This window comes from Erythrolamprus reginae, chromosome 9 (genome assembly GCF_031021105.1).
Source record: "Erythrolamprus reginae isolate rEryReg1 chromosome 9, rEryReg1.hap1, whole genome shotgun sequence".
In the NCBI taxonomy this organism is placed as follows: domain Eukaryota; kingdom Metazoa; phylum Chordata; class Lepidosauria; order Squamata; family Dipsadidae; genus Erythrolamprus; species Erythrolamprus reginae.
The window spans coordinates 13,554,970-13,580,871 of NC_091958.1; the positions used below are offsets into that span (position 1 = coordinate 13,554,970).

The window sequence follows — 25,902 nt, forward strand, 5'->3', positions numbered from 1 at the left end:
ACCACATTTGGAGTACTGTGTTCAGTTCTGGAGACCTCGCCTACAAAAGGATATTGACATAATTAAACGGGTCCAAAGACGGGCTACAAGAATGGTGGAAGGTCTTAAGCATAAAACGTATCAGGAAAGACTTAATGAACTCAATCTGTATAGTCTGGAGGACAGAAGGGAAAGAGGGGGGACATGATCGAAACATTTAAATATGTTAAAGGGTTAAATAAGGTCCAGGAGGGAAGTGTTTTTAATAGGAAAGTGAACACAAGAACAAGGGGACACAATCTGAAGTTAGTTGGGGGAAAGATCAAAGGCAACATGAGAAAATATTATTTTACTGAAAGAGTAGTAGATCCTTGGAACAAACTTCCAGCAGACTTGGTTGGTAAATCCACAGTAACTGAATTTAAACATGCCTGGGATAAACATATATTAATTGTAAGATAAAATACAGGAAATAGTATAAGGGCAGACTAGATGGACCATGAGGTCTTTTTCTGCCGTCAGTCTTCTATGTTTCTATGTCATGCACTAAGTAGAAGTTCTGAACAAGAGCACAGTAGCAATTTCTCTTTGTATCCACTTTCCTCTGTCTCTTTTTTCCCAGGACTTGTTTTCCTTCCTGAGTCAGCCAAATGCTTTGGGTCATCTCAATCTCTCTGGGTCAGACTGCGCTCTGGATATGGTGAGTAACTACCATAGCAACCATCATTTCCGATCCTCCTGGAATGTGTGACATCCTGTTCTGTCCTTCGTTGTTGTCGTTGTTTGCATCATTTTGCTGAAGTCCATCATGACTGCATAATAAAATCATGAGCACCTGTAGTAAAAAGACAGGGAACCAGATAAGGAACAGAAATAAAAAAAAATTGACATTAGCTATACCATATAAAGAAAACTGGTTCAAAATGTTTTATAGGTGGCATGTGACGCCCGTCCAATTAGCCGAAATAGACAAAAAGTTAGACAAAAACACCCGTCCAATTAGCCGAAATAGACAAAAAGTTAGACAAAAACGCCAGATGTTGGAAGTATAAATCAGAATTTGGTACTTATTATCAGTTATGGTGGCAATGTGAAAAAGCAAAGAACTACTGGGAAAAAATGGAAACTGGTTAGAAGAAATTTTAGGGGGGAAATGGAAAAAAAGCCATTGGGAATAGTATGGGAAAAACTATAAAAAAGCCAGATATATTCAATTTTGCACATAACAACCCATGGCAAGAATAATATTTGCACAATATTGGGAAAAATGAAAATGTACCGACAGAAGGAGACATAATAGAAAAAAATAAGAGTGTGTGCAGAGATGGATAAATTAACATTGGAATTAAAAAAATAAGGAAGATTTGGAATGTTATGAATGTTAAGGCAAGTTCTACTGCTGTCTGGAGAAAAGGAAAAAGTAAGAAATGTATACTTAGTAATATTATTATTAACTGGAATGATTTCTTGGTGACAGATGGGTTAAGGGAAAATAGACATAGGATTTGACATAGAAGTAAGATCAACGTATATGACTTGTTTATAATAATATGCCCATAATAGTTATGTAATAGGTTGTGAGCACAATAAGAAACATAACACAGATTTGCTACACAAATGTCCAATGTCTTTAAATGGCTTTTGTTTTGTGTGTTATGTGTACAGTGGTACCTCTACCTGCAAACACCTCTACTTACAAATTTTTCTAGATAAGAACCGGGTGTTCAAGATTTTTTTGCCTCTTCTCAAGAACTACTTTTTCCACTTACGAACCCGAGCCTCCGAAACTGTAACCGGAAAAGGCAGAGAGAAGCCTCCGTGGGGCCTCTCTAGGAATTTCCTGGGAGGAAACAGGACCGGAAAAGGCAGGGAGAAGCCTCCGTGGGGCCTCTCTAGGAATCTCCTGGGAGGAAACAGGGCCTCCACCCTCCCTGTGGTTTCCCCAATCGCACACATTATTTGCTCTTCCAATTGATTCCTATGGGAAAAACTGTTTCTTCTTACAAACCTTTCTACTTAAGAACCCAGTCACGGAACGAACTAAAGTAGAGGTATCACTGTATATGTGTATAAATAAAACTTTTTTTTAAACAAAGGAATCCTGGTATGTTAAGCCAGACAGCTGCTCAATGCATTAACTTATTTCTCACCATGTCCTTGGCTATTTTTATTCCTTTTGGTAGCTCTTCGGTGCCTTGGCCAGTGGATGCTGCGTAAAACTGACTCACCTGAATCTCAGCAAGAATGTTTACTCTCACAAGTAAGAGCCTGAAATGTTTTTGCTAAACTTGTCCAGCTAGAGGGAATAGGTTGGTGAGGGGGGTAGGGGAAGCTTCCTGGTCAGAAGCCACCAAGATATCAGGAACTGAAGACATTGAAGAAGGAAGACAACACAGCAGTACTTACGAACTTAATTTGTTCCATGACCAGGTTCTTCAATAGAAAAGTTTGTAAGAAGTAGCAATTTTTCCCATAGGAATCAGTGTAAAAGCAAATAATGCATGCGATTGGGGAAACCACAGGGAGGGTGGAGGCCCTGTGTCCTCCCAGAAGATTCCTAGAGAGGCTCCACAGAGGCTTTCTCCCTGCCTTTTCTGGCTCTGTTTCCTCCCAGGAGATTCCTAGAGAGGCTCCATAGAGGCTTAATCCCGCCTTTTGCGGCCCTGTTTCCTCCCAGGAGATTCCTAGAGAGGCCCCACAAAGGCTTCTCCCTGCCCATTCCGGTTACAGTTACGGAGACTCGTGCTTGTAAGTAGGAAATGGTTCTTGAGAAGAGGCAAAAAAATCTTGAACACCTGGGTCTTATCTAGAAAGGTTTGTAAGTAGAAGCGTTCTTAGGTAGAGGTACCACTGTACTTCTTTGTAGCAAAACTACAGGTATATTCTCTATATTCTATTTCTATATATATTTCTATACTCTTATATTCTATTATACTCTCTTACTATATACAGCACACCACCATTAAACCACAGACTACAAACCAATAACAAACCACAACGAACTACCCAGAGCTAACCACTATGAGCCCCACCTATGGAAAGGTGCATTACAGTTTATACAGTTCTTAGCCAATCAGATTGTAGCACATTCATCGTGACTCAGCAGCTTTTCCATTTTACAATAGATAGATAGATAGGTAGATAGGTAGATAGATAGGTAGGTAGGTAGGTAGATGATAGATATGTAGGTAGGTAGGTAGATGATAGATAGGTAGGTAGGTAAGTAGATGATAGATAGGTGGGTAGGTAGGTAGGTAGATGATAGATAGGTAGGTAGGTAGATGATAGATAGGTAGGTAGGTAGGTAGATGATAGGTAGGTAGGTAGGTAGGTAGATGATAGATAGATAGGTAGGTAGGTAGGTAGATGATAGATAGATAGATAGATAGATAGATAGATAGATAGATAGATAGGTAGATGATAGATAGGTAGGTAGGTAGGTAGGTAGATGATAGATAGGTAGGTAGGTAGGTAGGTAGATAGATAGATAGATAGATAGATAGATAGATAGATAGATAGATAGATAGATAGATAGATAGATACGGTAGATAGATGGCTCATGCCGGTAGATATGGCTTTTCATGCCACCTGCGGCACATGTGCCAGAGGTTCGCCATCCCTGCTCTAAAGGGTTAAACTGGAGAGGAGGCCAAACAATTATTTTAATCAAACTGTCTCTGTGCTGCATAACAGATTTGCCTTCCTCCTGATCTTCAAGCAGAAACCCTGATCTTGAGGATTCACGTGTTTGTACGTGTTTGTAATTTAGACCTTGAGAATCATCTCTGCCAGAATTTGTGTTTGCCCATTAAATCTTGACAGTCCCGAATCGTTTGTGTCCTCAAGGCACAGTCTACAAGAAGCAACATTTCTTCTACGCAGCCTCACGACGTGACCAACATCTACTTGGTCTTTACTAGCCTTTTGCGCTTCGCAGGGAGCTGTCCAGCAATAAAGCAACAAATGCCTTATTATTAGTGAGACGAGAAAAGGGGCTGTTCTTCCGCCAGACTGTAAAACTAGAAGCAACTCTGTGCAAGATACTGCAGCAGCCACCAGGCTGCAAATTTTTTTAAAGTGATAGGTGAATCTATTCGTTTTTTATTTCTGTCCTTTTTTTTCCATTCTTCCGTTGATCTGGTTAGAGCAGTGTTTCCCAATCTGGGCAACTTGAAGATATTTGGACTTCAACTCCCAGAATTCCCCAGCCAGCAAATGCTGGCTGGGGAATTCTGGGAGTTGAAGTCCAGATATCTTCAAGTTGCCCAGGCTGGGAAACACTGGGTTAGAGGATCACTTGGAGAATTTGTTGTGTGTTATTAAAGCTAAATGCACTTATGTCTGCAAGCAATAAAGAGCATTTTATATCCCATTTTTCCTAATAAATTACAAGGAGAGCCTTAATTTTAAAGTCTCTATTTTAAAATAGCCTCTTTTTTAAATAGTTGAAGAGCACTGCAGAATTTAATTCCTGTTTGAAAATATGCAGGATTTGCCCCCCAAAAACCCAAAACCCTAAATGAATTGTGGTTCTGACATGTTGGTTCAAAAGTGCAAAATGTCCTTCGCTGGAGAAATATTTGATCCTCAAGCATTGAGAACCCTTGTGTCCTTTCTAGAATATCAACATTTTCAGTTCCTTTATGTTGAACTTGGATTCATCTATGTCAATGTTTCTCATCTCCAGAAATTTTAAGATACGTGGACTTCAATTCCCAGAATTCCCCAGCCAACCATGCTGGCTGGGGAATTCTGGGAGTTGAAATCCACACATCTTAAAGTTGCTGGCTTTGAGAAACACTGTTCTATGTTGTTATCTGGTTTGCCGTTACTTTCTTATTATTATTATTATTATTATTATTATTATTATTATTATTATTATTATTATTATTTATTTATTAGATTTGTATGCCGCCCCTCTCCGAAGACTTGGGGTGGCTCACAACAGCATATAAAAAACAGTATGGGACAAATCTAATAATAAAATATATAAAAACCCCAACAATTAAAAACCATACAGCACATACACACCAAACGTGAAATATAATAAGCCTGGGGGAGATGTTTTTTCCAACATTACCACCAAATTACTAATCAAATCTGGTCTTGTTTAGTTTTCTATGATCAACCAAAGTCAGCTATGGCAGGTTGGATCCTATGGATATTGTTCTTAATTGGATAATGATTGTGGAGTGTGAGCATAGAAACAGGAAAGAGTCCTTTTGGAGGTGCTATTCTATGTGAATTCATGCTGGGTTTGTGGTACTCAATTACCACATTATTGCAATGTACCACAAATACAATATATGTGGTGCATTGTTCAACAATAGTAACTGTGAGAGGGATCTTGGGAGTCCTAGTGGACAGCCATTGAAATATGAGCCAGCAGTGTGCAGCAGCTGCCAAAAAAGCCAACACAGTTCTAGGCTGAATTAACAGGGATAGAATCAAGATCACATGAAGGGTTAATACCACTATATAATGTCTTAGTAAGGCCACACTTGGAATACTGTATTCAGTTTTGGTCTTCCCCATGCAAAAAGTATGTTTAGACTCTAGAAAAAGTGCAGAAAAGAGCAACAAAGATGATTGGGGACTGGAGGCTAAAACATATGAAGAACGGTTGCAAGAACTGGGCCTGGCTAGTTTAATGAAAAGAAGGACCAGGGGAGACATGATAGCAGTGTTCCAATATCTCAGGAGTTGCCACAAAGAAGAAGGAGTCAAACTATATCTCCAAGGCACCTGCGGGTAGAACAAGAAGCAATGGGTGGAAACTAAATAAGGAGAGAAGTCTCTTAGAACTAAGGAAATTTTTCCTGACCATTAATCCGTGGAACAGCTTGCCTCCAGAAGTTGTGAATGCTCCAACACTGGAAATTTTTAAGATGTTGGATAACCATCAGTCTGAAGTAGTGTAGGATTTCCTCCCTAAGCAGGGGGTTGGACTAGAAGACCTCCAAGGTCCCTTCCAACTCTGTTGTTATTTGTTATTTAAATACTTCCATTTCCTGGAAGAGATTTGATTGCTTTCAAAGAGTTGGTGGGTCCTCACATAAAATTTAGGAACCAATCTTTTTTTTTCCCCTTCAGAAAATCCAGAGGTGATCCTTTTGCAATGGGCCAGTTCTTCAGCCAGACCTCTGCCCTGCAACACGTTTCCTTGTCTGGAACCAAGCTTCCCCCAGAGGCTTTAAGGTAAAGGACACTCTGTCTACTGAAGGGAGAGACCGAAAGATGAAATATGGCCAGGACACGGAAACAAACAGCATTAAGAAATGTGTCAACAAGATACTTGGCTAATTCATCACTTGTTTCTTTCTTGGTTTTCTTCAGAGCTTTGCTTCAGGCTTTAGCCAACAATACTCCACTAAAGAACCTGCACCTGGATCTCAGTAGCTGTGAGGTAAGTGGTGATTTAATAGGAAGCACATGTGATTGATGGGACAAGAGCCAGTACCAGAAATTTGAAATGAAATACACAGGGAACACAATATTATGGTTCTCCCTTTCCTCTTGTCATTCATCAAGGAGAATAAGGAGAAGTTGTTCTAAATGTCTGTGACGATTCTTAGTCAACCAGGTCATGGTTTGTCCAAAAGGTGCTTTTTAAAGAGGCAACTGGACTTTCTGGGGGTTTTTTTTTTTAGAATGCTCGGCTGCATAGCTAGAGGTATAACAAGCAGGAAGAGGGAGATTGTGATCCCGCTGTATAGAGTGCTGGTGAGACCACATTTGGAATACTGTGTCCAGTTCTGGAGACCTCACCTACAAAGAGATATTGATAAAATTGAAGGGGTCCAAAGATGGGCTACAAGAATGGTGGAAGGTCTTAAGCATAAAACGTATCAGGAAAGACTTCATGAACTCAATCTGTATAGTCTGGAGGACAGAAGGGAAAGGGGGAACATGATTGAAACATTTAAATACATTAAAGGGTTAAATAAGGTTCAGGAGAGAAGTGTTTTTAATAGGAAAGTGAACAGAAGAACAAGGGGACACAATCTGAGGTTAATTGGGGGAAAGATCAAAAGCAACGTGAGAAAATATTATTTTACCGAAAGAGTAGTAGATGCTTGGAACAAACTTCCAGCAGACGCAGTTGGTAGATCCACAGGAACTGAATTTAAACATGCCTGGGATAAATATATATCCATCCTAAGATAAAATACAGAAAATAGCGTAAGGGCAGACTAGATGGACCATGAGGTCTTTTTCTGCCATCAATCTTCTATGTTTCTATGTTTCACATTTCATTCTAAATGTGTTTCCTGTCACCGAGAAGACTGGGGTTCCAAGGTTCCATTATGCCAGTGGCTCTCAACCTTTGTAATGCTGCGACCCCTTAATACAATTCCTCATGTTGTGGTGACCCCCAACCATAAGTCTAGTGCTAATTCTCCCAACAGAGCTTTAAGCTGATTAGCAGGAAGGTCAGAGGGACACCCCCACTGTAAACGCCTGATTGGTCGGATTGTAAAAATATATTCCGAGGTGCCAGAATAGAAACTTTAGTTCCTAACACCATGGGAAATTTGTCTTTTCCTGTGGTCTTAGGCGACCACTGTGAAACAGTCGTTCGACCCCCAAAGGGGTCCCGACCCCCAGGTTGAGAACCACTGCATTATGCTGATATAATTTTTGCAGAAATAGCATACTGATAGCCTTTTTGAATTTAAATCAAGCCAAACAGAATAGGCTTGTTTAGAAAAGTTGTGTTTTAATCATTTTTACTCATTCAAGCAACCACATCTTTTTTTCAGGTTGGTCTGAAAAAAAAAAGCCTGCTTTAATGAAAAATAATTTTTAAAAAAACTATTTGCAAGGTCTACAACACTTCTTTTGAACCAACTGTGGCCCCCTATATCTACTTTGAGGGGGTGGGGGAAAGACTAGTCATAATAATTCCGTGCACCCTCCATGTTGGGAGATATCTGGCAATAGATATAAGCTGCTTTCAGTAGCTCCAGAGAAGATATATTGATTTCAGAAGCTTCTGAAGATTAAATGGATCACAGTTTCTCTGAATATTTTCATGTTATGACAACAAAACTATCTGACCCTCGCTACTATGATCTGTATTTTCATAGCTGAGCTTGGCAGGAGCCCAAGTGATCCAGGATCTGATATCAGATGTCAGTTCAATCTGTGACTTGAATTTGTCAGACAACGGTAGGTCTATTTGTTCTGTGCCCGCCTGGTGAGAATAAGGGGAGGGTGATGCTTCCTACATTTTTCATCATGGCATTAACCCAAGCAGTTGTTGCTATATCTGGATAGCGGTCGGGCCCATAATATCTCTGGCTTTCAATTAGGAAAGTAGAATTTTTTTTTTGAAAAATATATATATTTGTGGGATATCCAGAGTGCCCAATCAGTTCAGGACCAGGTTTGCAAGCACAAACTTCCCAAAGAGAAGCAGGTGGTAGCATCTATAAACCTGTTTTATTTGTAAGGCATGCCCCTTCCCCTTTTTGTTCAGCCTGGGTTATCTTGCTAAGCATTGCTTTTAAATGGATTATCTGCCTTATCTTACTTCTTAAGAGAGATAGGATAGGGTAGGATAGGATAGGGCAGGGGTCCCCAAACTTTTTACACAGGGGGCCAGTTCACTGTCCCTCAGACTGTTGGAGGGCCGGACTATAAAAAAAACTATGAACAAATCCCTATGCACACTGCACATACCTTATTTTAATGTAAAAAACAAAATGGGAACGTACTATTTGGGGGGGGAAAGAAGTCTGAGATTCATATATGTTTATGTTTTGTTTTTAATTTTCTTTTGTTAACATCTGATTGGTTATACAAGGTTTTCTTGGTTTATAGAAAAATATAGAAAAATATTTATAGAAAAATATATAAAGAAAGAAGAAAGCACTTTGGCATAATGGTTAAGTTAGAAATATAATTGGTGTTGTACTTTTAGAAGGAACATTAAGGAGGGAATTTAATTAAAAGAAAAGTATGTACCTGGATCACAACATTAGAAAAAAAAACTTTTGCAACTTTTTTGATGATTGATATTAGTTACTGACAAAATACTGCATTTTATTCAGGGAAAATTAGATGGTACATTGTATTGTTTGAATGTATGTTGAGAGAAATTTTTTAAAAAATTTACACCGCCCCCCCAAAAAAGTCCTTCCTTCCTCCACCCCTCAATTCATTTCATTCTTCCTTCCTTCCTTGTTCCCTCCATTTCTTCTTCTTTCCCTCCCTCCCTCCCACTTCTCTTCCCTCTCCCCTTTTTTCCTTCTGTCTCATTTGTTTTGTTTCCCTCTCCCTCGTTCTTTCCCTCCATCATTTTCTCATTTTTCTCTTTCTCTCTCTCACATTCCCTCCCCCTCTCACTTGTTTTCTCTCCCTCTCTCTCATGCTTTCCTTCTCTCTCTCTCCTTTTCTTCTCTCTTCCTTCCTCTCTTCTTTTTTTTTCTGCCCTGCAACGCGCCGCGAGCCAGTCGGCTGCAAGCAGAAGCTCCAAGACAGTGGCACCAACGTCGGGTCGCAGTACATTGCTGGCGCTGCGCTGGGCATGGGCACGGACTGGCACTGGCCCACTGGCTGGGCCGGGACAGAGGTGCCAGCCCCATGCCCAGCGCAGCGCCAGCAATGTGCGGCGTCCTGCAACACATCAAGCTGCCGCCGGCGCCAGTGCCTTGCAGCCAACCGCCCCACCGCCACCCCACGCAACTGCTCAGTGCCCTCCCGCTCGACCCACGTTTGGCTGCGCCACCTTCGCGGCTTGCCCTGCTGCCCCGCGCCCGCCAGAGCTGCCCGGTGCAGACTAAGTGCGGGGCAGAGTAGGCGGCGGCGGTGGCTTCAGGCCCGCCCCCAAACTGAGCTTCCTTTGGCTTTCTTCGAGGCAAAACTGCAAAGCTCACCTGCCGCCTCGAAGGAAGCCAAAGGAAGCTCAGCTCAACGAGGACCGGCTGTTGGTCTCTTGAAGCTGCAGCCGCCGCCGCCCACCAAGGAGATCCCTTCGCCCGAACAGAGGCGGCGGCGGCGGCGGCGAGCTCAAGGAACCAAGAGCCGGTCTTTCTCCGCGCTGAATTGTTGCAGCTTCTGAGGCCGCATCCGCCTCCAGGCGAAGGGATCTCCTCGGTGGGCAGCCTCGGTCCGAAAAGGACCGGCTGTTGGCCCCTTGGCGGAGGCAGAGACGGCCTCAGAGGCTGCAACAATTCAGCGCGGAGAAAGACCGGCTCTTGGTTCCTTGAGCTCGCCGCCGCCGCCGCCTCCGTTCGGTTTTTTTGCGTTTTTTTTGCACCGGTGAGGGAGAGAGAGAGCGGGAGAGTGCTGCTTTTTTGCTTCTTCGCTGCCCGCGGGAAGCCTGGAAGCCCTGCAAGAGCGTCTGGAGGGGGCAGTAAACAAGACCGGCTCTTCCCGCGGGCAGCGAAGAAGCAAAAAAGCAGCACTCTCCCGCTCTCTCTCTCCCTCACCGGTGCAAAAAAAACGCAAAAAAACCGAACGGAGGCGGCGGCGGCGGCGAGCTCAAGGAACCAAGAGCCGGTCTTTCTCCGCGCTGAATTGTTGCAGCCTCTGAGGCCGTCTCTGCCTCCGCCAAGGGGCCAACAGCCGGTCCTTTTCGGACCGAGGCTGCCCACCGAGGAGATCCCTTCGCCTGGAGGCGGATGCGGCCACAGAAGCTGCAACAATTCAGCGCGGAGAAAGACCGGCTCTTGGTTCCTTGACCTCGCCGCCGCCGCCTCCGTTCGTTTTTTTTGCGTTTTTTTTTTTGCACCGGTGAGGGAGAGAGAGAGCGGGAGAGTGCTGCTTTTTTGCTTCTTCGCTGCCCGCGGGAAGAGCCGGTCTTGTTTACTGCCCCCTCCAGACGCTCTTGCAGGGCTTCCAGGCTCCCCGCGGGCAGCGAAGAAGCAAAAAAGCAGCACTCTCCCGCTCTCTCTCTCCCTCTCTTTCTTGCGTTATTTCTCTCTCACACTCCCTTTCTATGTCTCCCTCTTTCTTTCTTTCTCTCTCTCTCTCTCTCCCTCTCCGCAGCAGACCCCCCACACGCCAAAAGTGCCCAAGCGCGCGCAAACCTCACCGGTACAAAAAAAAAAAAGCAAAAAAGCGGCACTGGAGGGACAAAGACGGTCTGCAGCTGAGCGTCTGGAGGAGGAGGAGGCGGAAAGCCAGGGGGCGGGGAGGAAAGCAATTGGCCAATTTCTTTCTCAGAGGAACTGTTGCTGCTCTGCCATAGGGTGCTTTCCTCCCCGCCCTCCTGGCTTTCCTCTTCCTTGCCGCCGCCAGACGCTCGGCAGCAGAGTGGAGATGACATTCGGAACTTAGTATATTATAGATGGTAAAATCTCGTACGCTGCCACGGGCCGGGTAAATGACCTCAGCGGGCCGCATCCGGCCCGCGGGCCGTAGTTTGGGGACCGCTGGGATAGGGTAAGGTAGGGTGGGGTGGGGTGGGATGGGATGGAGTGGAGTGGAATGGAATGGAATGGAATGGGATAGGATAGGATAGGATAGAACAGGATAGAATACAATAGAATAGAATAGAATTTTTATTGGCCAAGTGTGATTGGACACACAAGGAATTTGCCTTGGTGCAGATGCTCTCAGGGTACATAAAAAAAGATAAGTTCATCAAGAATTATAAGGTAGAACACTTAATTATAGTCTGGGTACAAATATCTATCTATCTATCTATCTATCTATCTATCTATCTATCTATCATATAATCTATCATATTATCCGTCATATAATCTCTCTCTCTCTCTATCTATCTATCTATCATATAATCTATCATATTATCTATCATATAATCTATCTATTTTCTATCTATCTATCTATCTATCTATCATATAATCTATCTATCTATCTATCTATCTATCTATTTATCATATAATCTATCATATTATCTATCATATAATCTATCTATTTTCTATCTATCTATCTATCTATCTATCTAACTATCATATAATCTATCTATCTATCTATCACATAATATATCATATTATCTATCATATAATCTATCTATTTTTCTATCTATCTATCTATCTATCTATCTATCTATCTATCATATAATCTATCATATCTATCTATCTATCATCTATCTATCTATCTATCATATAATCTATCATATAATCTATCATATAATCTGTCTGTCTGTCTGTCTGTCTGTCTGTCTGTCTCTCTCTCTCTCTCTATCTATCTATCTATCTATCTATCTATCTATCATATAATCTATCATATCTATCTATCTATCTATCTATCTATCATCTATCTATCTATCATATAATCTATCATATTATCTATCATATAATCCCTCTGTCTGTCTGTCTGTCTGTCTGTCTGTCTGTCTGTCTGTCTGTCTGTCTGTCTGTCTGTCTGTCTGTCTATCTATCTATCTATCTATCTATCTATCTATCTATCTATCTATCTATCTATCTATCTATCTATCCAATTTCTAGGCTGCCCTTCTCCTGAGACTGAGCAATAAGCAATCCAACCCTATTTGGAAACAGTCAATATAAATTGTAAGGATAGAAGCAACAAAGTTGATAGTCAGGGGTCCCCAAACTTTTTACACAGGGGGCCAGTTCACTGTCCCTCAGACTGTTGGAGGGCCGGACTATAAAAAAAACTATGAACAAATCCCTATGCACACTGCACATACCTTATTTTAATGTAAAAAACAAAATGGGAACGTACTATTTGGGGGGGGAAAGAAGTCTGAGATTCATATATGTTTATGTTTTGTTTTTAATTTTCTTTTGTTAACATCTGATTGGTTATACAAGGTTTTCTTGGTTTATAGAAAAATATAGAAAAATATTTATAGAAAAATATATAAAGAAAGAAGAAAGCACTTTGGCATAATGGTTAAGTTAGAAATATAATTGGTGTTGTACTTTTAGAAGGAACATTAAGGAGGGAATTTAATTAAAAGAAAAGTATGTACCTGGATCACAACATTAGAAAAAAAAACTTTTGCAACTTTTTTGATGATTGATATTAGTTACTGACAAAATACTGCATTTTATTCAGGGAAAATTAGATGGTACATTGTATTGTTTGAATGTATGTTGAGAGAAATTTTTTAAAAAATTTACACCGCCCCCCCAAAAAAGTCCTTCCTTCCTCCACCCCTCAATTCATTTCATTCTTCCTTCCTTCCTTGTTCCCTCCATTTCTTCTTCTTTCCCTCCCTCCCTCCCACTTCTCTTCCCTCTCCCCTTTTTTCCTTCTGTCTCATTTGTTTTGTTTCCCTCTCCCTCGTTCTTTCCCTCCATCATTTTCTCATTTTTCTCTTTCTCTCTCTCACATTCCCTCCCCCTCTCACTTGTTTTCTCTCCCTCTCTCTCATGCTTTCCTTCTCTCTCTCTCCTTTTCTTCTCTCTTCCTTCCTCTCTTCTTTTTTTTTCTGCCCTGCAACGCGCCGCGAGCCAGTCGGCTGCAAGCAGAAGCTCCAAGACAGTGGCACCAACGTCGGGTCGCAGTACATTGCTGGCGCTGCGCTGGGCATGGGCACGGACTGGCACTGGCCCACTGGCTGGGCCGGGACAGAGGTGCCAGCCCCATGCCCAGCGCAGCGCCAGCAATGTGCGGCGTCCTGCAACACATCAAGCTGCCGCCGGCGCCAGTGCCTTGCAGCCAACCGCCCCACCGCCACCCCACGCAACTGCTCAGTGCCCTCCCGCTCGACCCACGTTTGGCTGCGCCACCTTCGCGGCTTGCCCTGCTGCCCCGCGCCCGCCAGAGCTGCCCGGTGCAGACTAAGTGCGGGGCAGAGTAGGCGGCGGCGGTGGCTTCAGGCCCGCCCCCAAACTGAGCTTCCTTTGGCTTTCTTCGAGGCAAAACTGCAAAGCTCACCTGCCGCCTCGAAGGAAGCCAAAGGAAGCTCAGCTCAACGAGGACCGGCTGTTGGTCTCTTGAAGCTGCAGCCGCCGCCGCCCACCAAGGAGATCCCTTCGCCCGAACAGAGGCGGCGGCGGCGGCGGCGAGCTCAAGGAACCAAGAGCCGGTCTTTCTCCGCGCTGAATTGTTGCAGCTTCTGAGGCCGCATCCGCCTCCAGGCGAAGGGATCTCCTCGGTGGGCAGCCTCGGTCCGAAAAGGACCGGCTGTTGGCCCCTTGGCGGAGGCAGAGACGGCCTCAGAGGCTGCAACAATTCAGCGCGGAGAAAGACCGGCTCTTGGTTCCTTGAGCTCGCCGCCGCCGCCGCCTCCGTTCGGTTTTTTTTGCGTTTTTTTTGCACCGGTGAGGGAGAGAGAGAGCGGGAGAGTGCTGCTTTTTTGCTTCTTCGCTGCCCGCGGGAAGCCTGGAAGCCCTGCAAGAGCGTCTGGAGGGGGCAGTAAACAAGACCGGCTCTTCCCGCGGGCAGCGAAGAAGCAAAAAAGCAGCACTCTCCCGCTCTCTCTCTCCCTCACCGGTGCAAAAAAAACGCAAAAAAAACCGAACGGAGGCGGCGGCGGCGGCGAGCTCAAGGAACCAAGAGCCGGTCTTTCTCCGCGCTGAATTGTTGCAGCCTCTGAGGCCGTCTCTGCCTCCGCCAAGGGGCCAACAGCCGGTCCTTTTCGGACCGAGGCTGCCCACCGAGGAGATCCCTTCGCCTGGAGGCGGATGCGGCCACAGAAGCTGCAACAATTCAGCGCGGAGAAAGACCGGCTCTTGGTTCCTTGACCTCGCCGCCGCCGCCTCCGTTCGTTTTTTTTTGCGTTTTTTTTTTGCACCGGTGAGGGAGAGAGAGAGCGGGAGAGTGCTGCTTTTTTGCTTCTTCGCTGCCCGCGGGAAGAGCCGGTCTTGTTTACTGCCCCCTCCAGACGCTCTTGCAGGGCTTCCAGGCTCCCCGCGGGCAGCGAAGAAGCAAAAAAGCAGCACTCTCCCGCTCTCTCTCTCCCTCTCTTTCTTGCGTTATTTCTCTCTCACACTCCCTTTCTATGTCTCCCTCTTTCTTTCTTTCTCTCTCTCTCTCTCTCCCTCTCCGCAGCAGACCCCCCACACGCCAAAAGTGCCCAAGCGCGCGCAAACCTCACCGGTACAAAAAAAAAAAAGCAAAAAAGCGGCACTGGAGGGACAAAGACGGTCTGCAGCTGAGCGTCTGGAGGAGGAGGAGGCGGAAAGCCAGGGGGCGGGGAGGAAAGCAATTGGCCAATTTCTTTCTCAGAGGAACTGTTGCTGCTCTGCCATAGGGTGCTTTCCTCCCCGCCCTCCTGGCTTTCCTCTTCCTTGCCGCCGCCAGACGCTCGGCAGCAGAGTGGAGATGACATTCGGAACTTAGTATATTATAGATGGTAAAATCTCGTACGCTGCCACGGGCCGGGTAAATGACCTCAGCGGGCCGCATCCGGCCCGCGGGCCGTAGTTTGGGGACCGCTGGGATAGGGTAAGGTAGGGTGGGGTGGGGTGGGGTGGGGTTGGGTGGGATGGGATGGAGTGGAGTGGAATGGAATGGAATGGAATGGGATAGGATAGGATAGGATAGAACAGGATAGAATACAATAGAATAGAATAGAATTTTTATTGGCCAAGTGTGATTGGACACACAAGGAATTTGCCTTGGTGCAGATGCTCTCAGGGTACATAAAAAAAGATAAGTTCATCAAGAATTATAAGGTAGAACACTTAATTATAGTCTGGGTACAAATATCTATCTATCTATCTATCTATCTATCTATCTATCTATCTATCATATAATCTATCATATTATCCGTCATATAATCTCTCTCTCTCTCTATCTATCTATCTATCATATAATCTATCATATTATCTATCATATAATCTATCTATTTTCTATCTATCTATCTATCTATCTATCATATAATCTATCTATCTATCTATCTATCTATCTATTTATCATATAATCTATCATATTATCTATCATATAATCTATCTATTTTCTATCTATCTATCTATCTATCTATCTAACTATCATATAATCTATCTATCTATCTATCACATAATATATCATATTATCTATCATATAATCTATCTATTTTTCTATCTATCTATCTATCTATCTATCTATCTATCATATAATCTATCATATCTATCTATCTATCATCTATCTATCTATCTATCATATAATCTATCATATAATCTATCATATAATCTGTCTGTCTGTCTGTCTGTCTGTCTGTCTCTCTCTCTCTCTCTATCTATCTATCTATCTATCTATCTATCTATCTATCATATAATCTATCATATCTATCTATCTATCTATCTATCTATCTATCATCTATCTATCTATCATATAATCTATCATATTATCTATCATATAATCCCTCTGTCTGTCTGTCTGTCTGTCTGTCTGTCTGTCTGTCTGTCTGTCTGTCTGTCTGTCTGTCTGTCTATCTATCTATCTATCTATCTATCTATCTATCTATCTATCTATCTATCTATCTATCTATCTATCCAATTTCTAGGCTGCCCTTCTCCTGAGACTGAGCAATAAGCAATCCAACCCTATTTGGAAACAGTCAATATAAATTGTAAGGATAGAAGCAACAAAGTTGATAGTCATATATTCATTTGTGGCAAGAGATGGGTGATAGGAACGATGAGAAGATTAATACTTAATAAAGATTTTTTTTAAATCATTGATGACAACAAGTCCATTGTATGTCCTCAGCATTTCTAGAGTGTCCAATAGCTCAAAACATTTACCTCCTCTTGAATTAGATACCTGTGGTTCCTGTCTGAACTCCTCTTTGATTCACAGGCTTTGATTCTGACATGGTGACGCTGGTTTTGAGCCTCAACCGAAGCAAATCCATTAAGCATGTCGCATTAGGGAAGAACTTTAACATCCAATCTAGGTAAGCAATTTTTAAAAAGCAAGTTCCAAATAAGACATCGTTGCTAGGCTTTTGGTAGGAATAGATCCATCCACAGGATAGGCATCATAATTAAAAATGGTCTGCTGCTAATGAGAATTTGGAAACAAAAATCTGATGCTCAACTGAACATCTGGTCATTCTAGAAGTCATCTCTGTCAGTACTACATACTTCCCTGGTTGGGTTTGTCAATATATGAACTAACCAGCAATGTATGTTTGGAGGAAATAGTATAATTTTTCTTTAAGAGCTAGGCTGCAATTAGCCATAAAAGGGAAACAGGTGTGTTGCTCTCTGCTCTGTTGCATTATATTGCTGGTTGTTGGTGGCTATTGCGGTTAAAAGTATTCAATGAGAATATTTCATTCATTCAGATCTAGGATGTGTTCTTTGAGTGTTCCCTTTATTTTTTTTGAGCAGTGTATTACATTATGATACTGTATGGAACTGTGCATAATACTAATGGTTGGATATATATGTAGCTGACTGTATATGCTGGTTAGTCTATTGTACACATTAATATTTATATGCTGATTAGTCTATTGTATACATTGTGAATGATATTTATACCTTTACTATATTTTTAAAACTGTTTTAACATTGGATTTGTATATGATGTTTTACTTGTTTTACTTGTTGTGAGCCAATCCGAGTCCTCAGAGAGGGGCGGCATACAAATCTAATAAATTATTATTATTATTATTATTATTATTATTATTATTATTATTATTATTGGTCTGTGTTATTGGCTGAACAACCACCACCGCCATATATACTCTGAAGTTCAGTATTCTAACATTGGTAATAAGCCCATTGTGGAATGCTAACAATCTCTAAATTCAATTGTTCAAGTGTAAGTTTTAAAGGCAGAAAGGTTATAGCACTTGAGTCCTTCGGGATTTGGCGGCATAGAAGTCAAATAAGTAAGTAACTAAGTAACTAAGTAATTAAGTAATTAAGTAATTAAGTAAGTAAGTAAGTAAGGAAGGAAGGAAGGAAGGAAGGAAGGAAGCAAGCAAGCAAGCAAGCAAGCAAGCAAGCAAGCAAGCAAGCAAGCAAGCAAGCAAGCAAGCAAGCAAGCAAGCAAGCAAGCAAGCAAGCAAGCAAGCAAGCAAGCAAGCAAGCAAGCAAGCAAGCAAGCAAGCCAGTCAGTCAGTCAGTCAGTCAGTCAGTCAGTCAGTAAGTTTAGAATTACTTCAACCAGAAGGCATTTTATAGCATTTGAAGCTTCTCCATCAGATCAATCTACTGAGACAATTGGAGACCTCTTACAGGAGATTTAATTTTATGAATTAAAACTCAAGAGTTGCCAAATTCTTTTCTTTTTTCTTTTTTGAAATTCCCCTAGAGAGACTCTCGTTGACACCTTGCACCGGATTGTTCAACTCACTCAGGATGAAGATTGTGTAAGTGAGACTTAAAAAAAGAAAGCTTCATTGTTCATCTCTGGGTCAAACTTATCAGCATCCCTATTAAATTTGGAGTCTTACAAGGGTCCTTGTCTATTTGATAGCAGGCTGATAATTAAAATACTGTATAACACTGGTCAACAGGGGGGGAAAATCATCAGCAAGGGTAATATGTCTATTTTATGGAGTTTGATGTGCTGATTCCAAAAATAATAATCATTTAATAATAATAATAATTTATTAGATTTGTATGCCGCCCCTCTCCGAAGATTCGGGGCGGCTCACAACACGATAAAAACAGTATTATACAGGCACAAATCTGATATTTTAAAAAAAACTAAAAACCCTATCATAATTAAAAACCAAACAGCACATACATACCAAACATAAATTATAATAAGCCTGGGGGAAAGGTGTCTCAAATCCCCCATGCCTGGCGGTATAGGTGGGTCTTAAGTAGTTTACGGAAGACAAGGAGGGTGGGAGCAGTTCTAATCTCCGGGGGGAGTTGATTCCAGAGGGCCGGGGCCGCCACAGAGAAGGCTCTTCCCCTGGGGCTCGCCAGATGACATTGTTTAGTCGACGGGACCCGGAGAAGGCCAACTCTGTGGGACCTTATCGGTCGCTGGGATTCGTGCGGTAGCAGGCGGTTCCGGAGGTATTCTGGTCCAATGCCATGTAGGGCTTTAAATAAGGTCATGACCAACACTTTGAATTGTGACCGGAAACTGATCGGCAGCCAATGCAGGCCACGGAGTGTTGTAGATACGTGGGCGAATCTGGGAAGCCCCATGATGGCTCTCGCGGCTGCGTTCTGCACGATCTGGAGTTTCCGAACACTTTTCAAAGGTAGCCCCATGTAGAGAGCGTTGCAGTAATCGAACCTCGAAGTGATGAGGGCATGAGTGACTGTGAGCAATGACTCCCTGTCCAAATAGGGCCGCAACTGGTGCACCAGGCGAACCTGGGCAAACGCCTTCCTCGCCACAGCCGAAAGATGATGTTCCAATGTCAGCTGTGGATCGAGGAGGATGCCCAAGTTGTGCACCCTCTCTGAGGGGGTCAATAGTTCCCCCCCCCAGGGTAATGGACGGACAGATGGAATTGTCCTTGGGAGACAATACCCACAGCCACTCCGTCTTGTCTGGATTGAGTTTGAGTTTGTTGACACCCATCCAGACCCCAACAGCCTCCAGGAACCGGCACATCACTTCCACTGCTTCGTTGACTGGACATGGGGTGGAGATGTACAACTGGGTATCATCCACATATTGATGATACCTCAGTTTTGCTCTATCACATAAATTTTCTGATATAGAAGCATTTTTGTTATTATGTTATTTTCAATGTATGTGGTAATTACCGTTTTCTTAATGCAGCCAGTATATTTCCCATACCTTATAATAATGATGCTTTTCCATGAAAACTATACCTGCAACAGAAAAACTATATACCTTTTTGAAATCAGAACCCAAAAAATGATTCAGAAAAGTACAAGGTCTACTGCGATGATTACAAAAAATATTTTCTGTAGACCTGTGTTACTGTTTTCTTAATGTCGCCAGTATATTTCCTATAGCTTATATAATGATGCTTTTCCGTGGAAACTGTACCTGCTATGGAAAAACTATATACATTTTTGAAATCAGAACCAAAAAAATGATTCAGAAAAGTACAAGGTCAACTACGATCATTACAAAACATGTATTAACTATCCCTGGTCTTCTCTGATATGACCAAAGTGGATGTTAGCACTTATGAGATTTCTGCTTTGTTTTTCCCTTATTTTATTCCAGTCAGTTGAATCTATATCAGTGGCCGAATCACGCCTGAAGCTGAGAACCAGCATTCTCTTGGATGGTTTAGGAAGCAACAGCCATCTGGTGGCCTTGGATATCAGCGGCAATGCCATGGGAGACTTGGGTGCCAAAATATTGGCCAAAGCTTTGTCGGTGAATAAAACTCTCCGGTATGTTGGATTTCCTCTCTACCAATTGATGAAAGTGTAGAATGGGGAAGACAGGGCTTGTTAGAAGAATTTTTTTGTTTGCCAGAGAGATAGACAAGCTTTGTCTCTGACATGTCAAGGTAGAAGAATTGGGGGGCAAGTCTATGCCCCCAAAGGGTGACTGACTCAACTAGCTGAGTTTAGAAGCCTGAACTTAGGACATAGTAGCATGGATGGAACACAGCGAAGGCTGCAAATTATTTTACTACCACGCTGTAGGCGTGGCTTATTTTGTGGGAGTGGCTTGCTGACCATGTGATCAGGTAGGAGTGGCTTGATCATGTGATCGGGGGATGGCTTAAAGGTCATATGACTGGCTTAAAGGTGGCAACTTGACGTCACCCACGTCTATTTATATATGCCATATATGTACATACCACCGCCCCGAGTTTGCGGAGAGGGGCGGCATATAAATCCAATAAATCTAATCTAATCTAATCATATTACACACAGGCACACAAAAATGTACATTATCTACTATATAAACTGTATGTGTATGTGCACACATCCATAGCTCTTCTAAATTACACACATTCAACCTCATTTACTATGATAGTTGGCCTTCTCCGGGTCCCGCCGACTAAACAATGTCGTTTGGCGGGACCCAGGAGAAGAACCTTCTCTGTGGCGGCCCCAACCCTCTGGAACCAGCTCCCCCCAGATATCAGAGTTGCCCCCACCCTCCTTGCCTTTCGCAAGCTCCTTAAAACTCACCTCTGTCGTCAGGCATGGGGGAATTGAAAATTTCCCTTCCCCCTAGGCTTATAGAATTTATACATGGTATGCTTGTATGTATGATTGGTTCTTTAAATTGGGGTTTTTTAAGATTATTTTTAATATTAGATTTGTTTACATTGTCTTTTTATATTGTTGTTAGCCGCCCCCTGTCTTCGGAGAGGGGCGGCATACAAATCTAATCAATCAATCAATCAATCAATATTTTTCTACCGGTTCTGCGTACCTGACCAAACTTTTTCTACCAGTTCTGTGTACCTGACCATACCCATAGGAGCCCATCACTGGTGGGACATCAGCAGAAATCCCAAGGCTGTTGTTGTTAGTTGTGAAGTCATGTCCGACCATCACAACCCCATGGACAATGTTCCTCCAAGCCTTCCTGTCCTCTACCATCCCCCAGAGTCCATTTAATCTCATACCGACTGCTTCAATGACTTCATCCAGCCACTTCGTTCTCTGTCGTCCCCTTCTTCTTTTGCCCTCCATCTTTCCCAACATTAGCCTCTTCTCCAGTGAGTCCTTCCTTCTTATTAGGTGGCCAAAGTATTTGAGTTTCATCTTCAGGATCTGGCCTTCCAAAGAGCAGTCAAAGTTGATCTTCTCTAGGATTGACCGGTTTGATGACCTTGCAGTCCAAGGGACTCGCAGGAGTCTTCTCCAGCACCAGAGTTCAAGGGCCTTGATTCTTTGGCGCTCAGCCTTCCTTATGGTCTAACTTTCACAGCCATCCATTGCAACTCAGAAAACCGAAGCCTTGACTATGTGCACTTTTGTTGGCAGGGTGATGTCTCTGCTTTTTAGTATGCTGCCTAGATTTGCCAAGGCCCACAAAGATCATCTGCAACAATATAGCCAAGAAGGCTTCAAGAGTTATAAACCTAATCCTACGTAGCTTCTGCTCTGGCAATCTCACACTACTTACCAGAGCTTACAAAACTTTTGCCAGACCCATCCTCGAATACAGCTCATCTGTTTGGAACCCATATCGCATCTCAGACATTAACATCCTTGAAAATGTCCAAAGATACTTCACCAGAAGAGCCCTTCACTCCTCCACTCGAAACAGAATACCCTATGAGACTAGACTTTCAATCCTGGGCCTAGAAAGTTTAGAACCAAGACACCTTAAACATGATCTAAGTATTGCCCACAAGATCATATGCTGCAACGTCCTGCCTGTCGGCAACTATTTCAGCTTCAACCACAACAACACAAGAGCACACAACAGATTTAAACTTAATATTAACCGCTCCAAACTTGACTGTAAAAAATATGACTTCAGTAACCGAGTTGTCGAAGCGTGGAACTCATTACCGGACTCCATAGTGTCATCCCCAAACCCCCAACACTTTACCCTTAGATTATCCACGGTTGACCTATCCAGATTCCTAAGAGGTTAGTAAGGGGCGAGTACAAGTGCACTAGAGTGCCTTCCGTCCCCTGTCCTATTGCTCTCCTATATCTCCTATTTCTTTCTTCTATTCCTATATCTCTTCTTCTATTCTTTCATTGATATGTTCTATTACTATACCTTCTTTTCTATTATTTCTTAGATATATTTTACTATTAGTATCTCCTCTATAACCTTCATCATGTATTTTACTATGTGTATATAGAACCCTCATTGTGTATTGGACAAAATAAATAAATAAATAAAATAAATAAATCTTCTTTAGGGAAATATTCAGAGGCAGTTTCAGCAACAAGAAGGGCAAGAAAACTTTCCTTAAACCTTGGGAAAGGAGAAAGGGCAAGGATATCCTAGAAAGAAGTGGCAAAATATTTCCAGGGAAAGTAGAACAGATATTTATAATGAGAGAAAACTTAGAGGATGCACCCAATTGCTTGAGGTCTGCACCAAGTCTATTTTTTATTAGATGTTTATCTGTTCATAGGACTCTAATGTGGGATAGAAACAACATCACCTTATACGGATTTCTTGATGTGATTTCAGCTTTGGAAAGGTGAGTATCGTTATCTTTTTTTATAGTGATAGCCAAATATGTATGTATGTATGTATGTATGTATGTATGTATGTATGTATGTATGTATGTATATTTGTTTTTGTAGATTTTCACGGGTATATGTATGTAGATTGTTCTGAGTTTGGGTTTTGCCCTGTGTAATATTTTGAGTGTCTATGCGACGTTTCGGTGAAATCACATTCACCATCATCAGGCTGAAGTTATAAGCTTCGTGCTGCTGTAAATATGTAATTTCACCGAAACGTCACTCAAAATATTACACGGGGCAAAACCCAAACTCAGAACAATCTACATATATATATATGTCACATGTTTTTACTGAATTTGAAAACTAAGTGAGACTAAGATAGATCTATTTTGGCCTTATTTTGGCCTCATCAGCTAGCCATACCCTCACTGGGACTTGAACTTGCAACCCTTGCCTTGTAAGGCAGAGAATTAACCTCTTAGCTACAGTATCTAATCCCTTCAGCTCTGTACCAGGGAAGGGTTACATGGTTTTTGTGTCGAATCACCCTGGTATATTGAAGGAGCATCACTATATATAGTCTCCCTCCATTTTCAACTCAGCAAAATATGTTGTGTGTGTTTGTAGATTTATGTATATATATATAAAGAATTGTCCTAAAAATGCAAGTTCCAGGTATAGTTATAAATAAAGAGGCAGTAGCCATCACGATGTCCAGAACGTTTAAAAATTTATTTAAAACTACTATAAAACTACTAAGCTTTCATCAGTCCCTACTGACTTCATCAGAGTGCAAAATCTATATAATAAGGAACATTTAGCAATCTTAAGTTATCCCTAACCTTTTTCTTACTAGCATCCAAATGTATAAGATAATATAATGATAACAACAACAACATCAACACAAACTGGAGAAGCTGGGTCAAATCTTTTGCAGGGTGAAATTTTTATGCGTCGGAATTATTTTTAAACCTGGGTTTTGATGATGCTCAATTTGTTCATGAGTCCCTTGGCAAGATGCAAAGCCTGAAACTGAAACACATAAAAGGGCTTCAGGCCACGCGAGGCAATTAAATAAGTTAAAATTAAACATTTGCATGGCTTATAAGAAAAGGTTTGGACTCATAAATCAATTCCAAAATGCCATCGAGTGACCACAAAGGATGGGCACGTGGTCAGAACATTGAAATCAAGGTCATATAAGTGCCTTTTGGCAACCTGTCGTAACTTTGAACAGTCTCTAAGCAGCCAATCATTAAGCGAGGACTACCTGTAAATCCTAACCCATTTGTTTTTGCACAACATGCTAAAATCACAATAAAGATGAAAAGAGCTTGAGGCTACATTAAGCACAGCATCCATCTTTTATCTGACCTATTTATAAATGTTGTATTAATTCAGCCAGGTGAAATGAAATCCTGGTTCACTCATGCCTGTCAGTCATTGGTTCTTTTACCCTCTGTGTATGCACAGAATGCTTTGCGCACCCGCAGAGGGTAAAAGAATCCAAATGGCGGCATCCAGGCGGATACCATATTTTATAAAGTATAAAATGCACCGGAGTATAAGACACACTTTAGTTTTTGTTGTACATACTCCTGGTCAGTTGGAGGATGATGAAGAGCTTGAGGACTCTGATACAGATAGTGTTGATGAATTCGTGGCAGGCCCTGGGTTACAGGTATCAGAACAGGTGGGAGGCCAGCCAGAGGATGTAGCTATGAGTCCAGACTCCAGTGAAGAAGAGACAGACAATCGCTGGTTAAATCCTCACTTCAGAAGAGTTCAAAGGCGCAGGGAGCAAGTGTTAGGGAAAAGATATTAAGGGGAGGAATGGGTTGATTACTGGAGTGATGTATTCGTCACGCCTGGGTGCCAGCGGGGAAGAAGGGCGGAGTTTTCAATGTTATAAATCTATTGTGGGACGTGTGTCGTTTTGGCTCCGGAGTGAGTTAGCTTATTCTTTGTTATTTCACAGCTATTTCTGGTGCTTTTGAACTGCGCTGTATAGACATAAATCTTAAGATAAGGGAGGAGGCATGGAGGAATGTTTGTGTGCTCAAATTGCTAAAGATAAAAGAGAGAGGAATGTGACTGTATGTATTACATTTTGGAATATGGAGGAGAGGAGAATAAAAATGGAGTTTTTTTGTTTATGAAATCCTGCATTCAGTAAGCATTATTTCCAATGTAACTGAAGTTCTACCAGAATCCAGAACAGTTTTTGTTCTGCCTGACTGGCTCAGGCAATGCATAATAGTCCAAGGAAAAGAAATCAAACACACACGTGCTCTGCTAATCAGCAAACTTGTATTAAATAAACAAAAAGGGGTTACTCAAAACAGTTCTTAGTGTCCGAAAACAATGAGAGTGCAAGGCTTACTTCAGCCGCATACAAAAACACAGGAAAAAACAAACAAAGACAACCTGGAATGAGCAAAGACGTTTCAGGAGTCCTTTTGAATCTTTGAAGCAAACAGAAAGTCCCAGAGTTTTCACCTCCCACTTGTCTGAAAAAGCTGGGTTGAAAACTCCAACGGCACGGAACAGAAACTTCAGAGCAGGAACCACAAAATAACACAGATAAACAGCCACAGTTTGCCTTGGCCGTTGTTCCCTTTTATACCTTTAGCCCTCATTAAGGGAACCACACCCAGCCCTCAGTATAAGAACCACACCCAGCCCAGGTGCTATTCTGATGACTTGTAATACTCCTTCAATCAATCCCTTCTTTGCATAGCTCTTCGGCTACGCAGATCAATATATTGATCTGCAGAAGAATCCAGAGACGAAAGACTGTCTGAGGGACTGTATGTCAAATCCCCTGGGCTGTCTGCTGACTCCCGCGTACCAGTGGCCTCGTCCTCCTGGCTGTCTGCCACATCTTCCTGGCTGTCAGCCAGGCTTTCGCATTCAGTGTGTGCCGCGTCTCTCCCATCTGTGGGAGCAATGGCTGGCCCAGGCCAAACACAACAGTTTTGAGGGAGGAAAATAAGGAAAAGAATCTGCTTATCAGATATTCATCTGCCTA

The 25,902-nt window shown here is 42.5% G+C and overlaps 1 protein-coding gene across 1 annotated transcript in view; it reads left to right on the forward strand.

Moving 5' to 3' along the window:
* Nucleotides 1-25,902, forward strand: part of CARMIL2 (capping protein regulator and myosin 1 linker 2) — a 111,995-nt gene that overhangs the window by 33,711 nt on the left and 52,382 nt on the right. Inside the window, 9 exon segments of the mRNA XM_070760343.1 lie at nt 602-679; nt 2,163-2,239; nt 6,073-6,177; nt 6,316-6,385; nt 8,070-8,151; nt 16,648-16,744; nt 18,112-18,169; nt 19,969-20,141; nt 22,814-22,882. Coding sequence (XP_070616444.1) covers nt 602-679; nt 2,163-2,239; nt 6,073-6,177; nt 6,316-6,385; nt 8,070-8,151; nt 16,648-16,744; nt 18,112-18,169; nt 19,969-20,141; nt 22,814-22,882 — 809 coding nt within the window.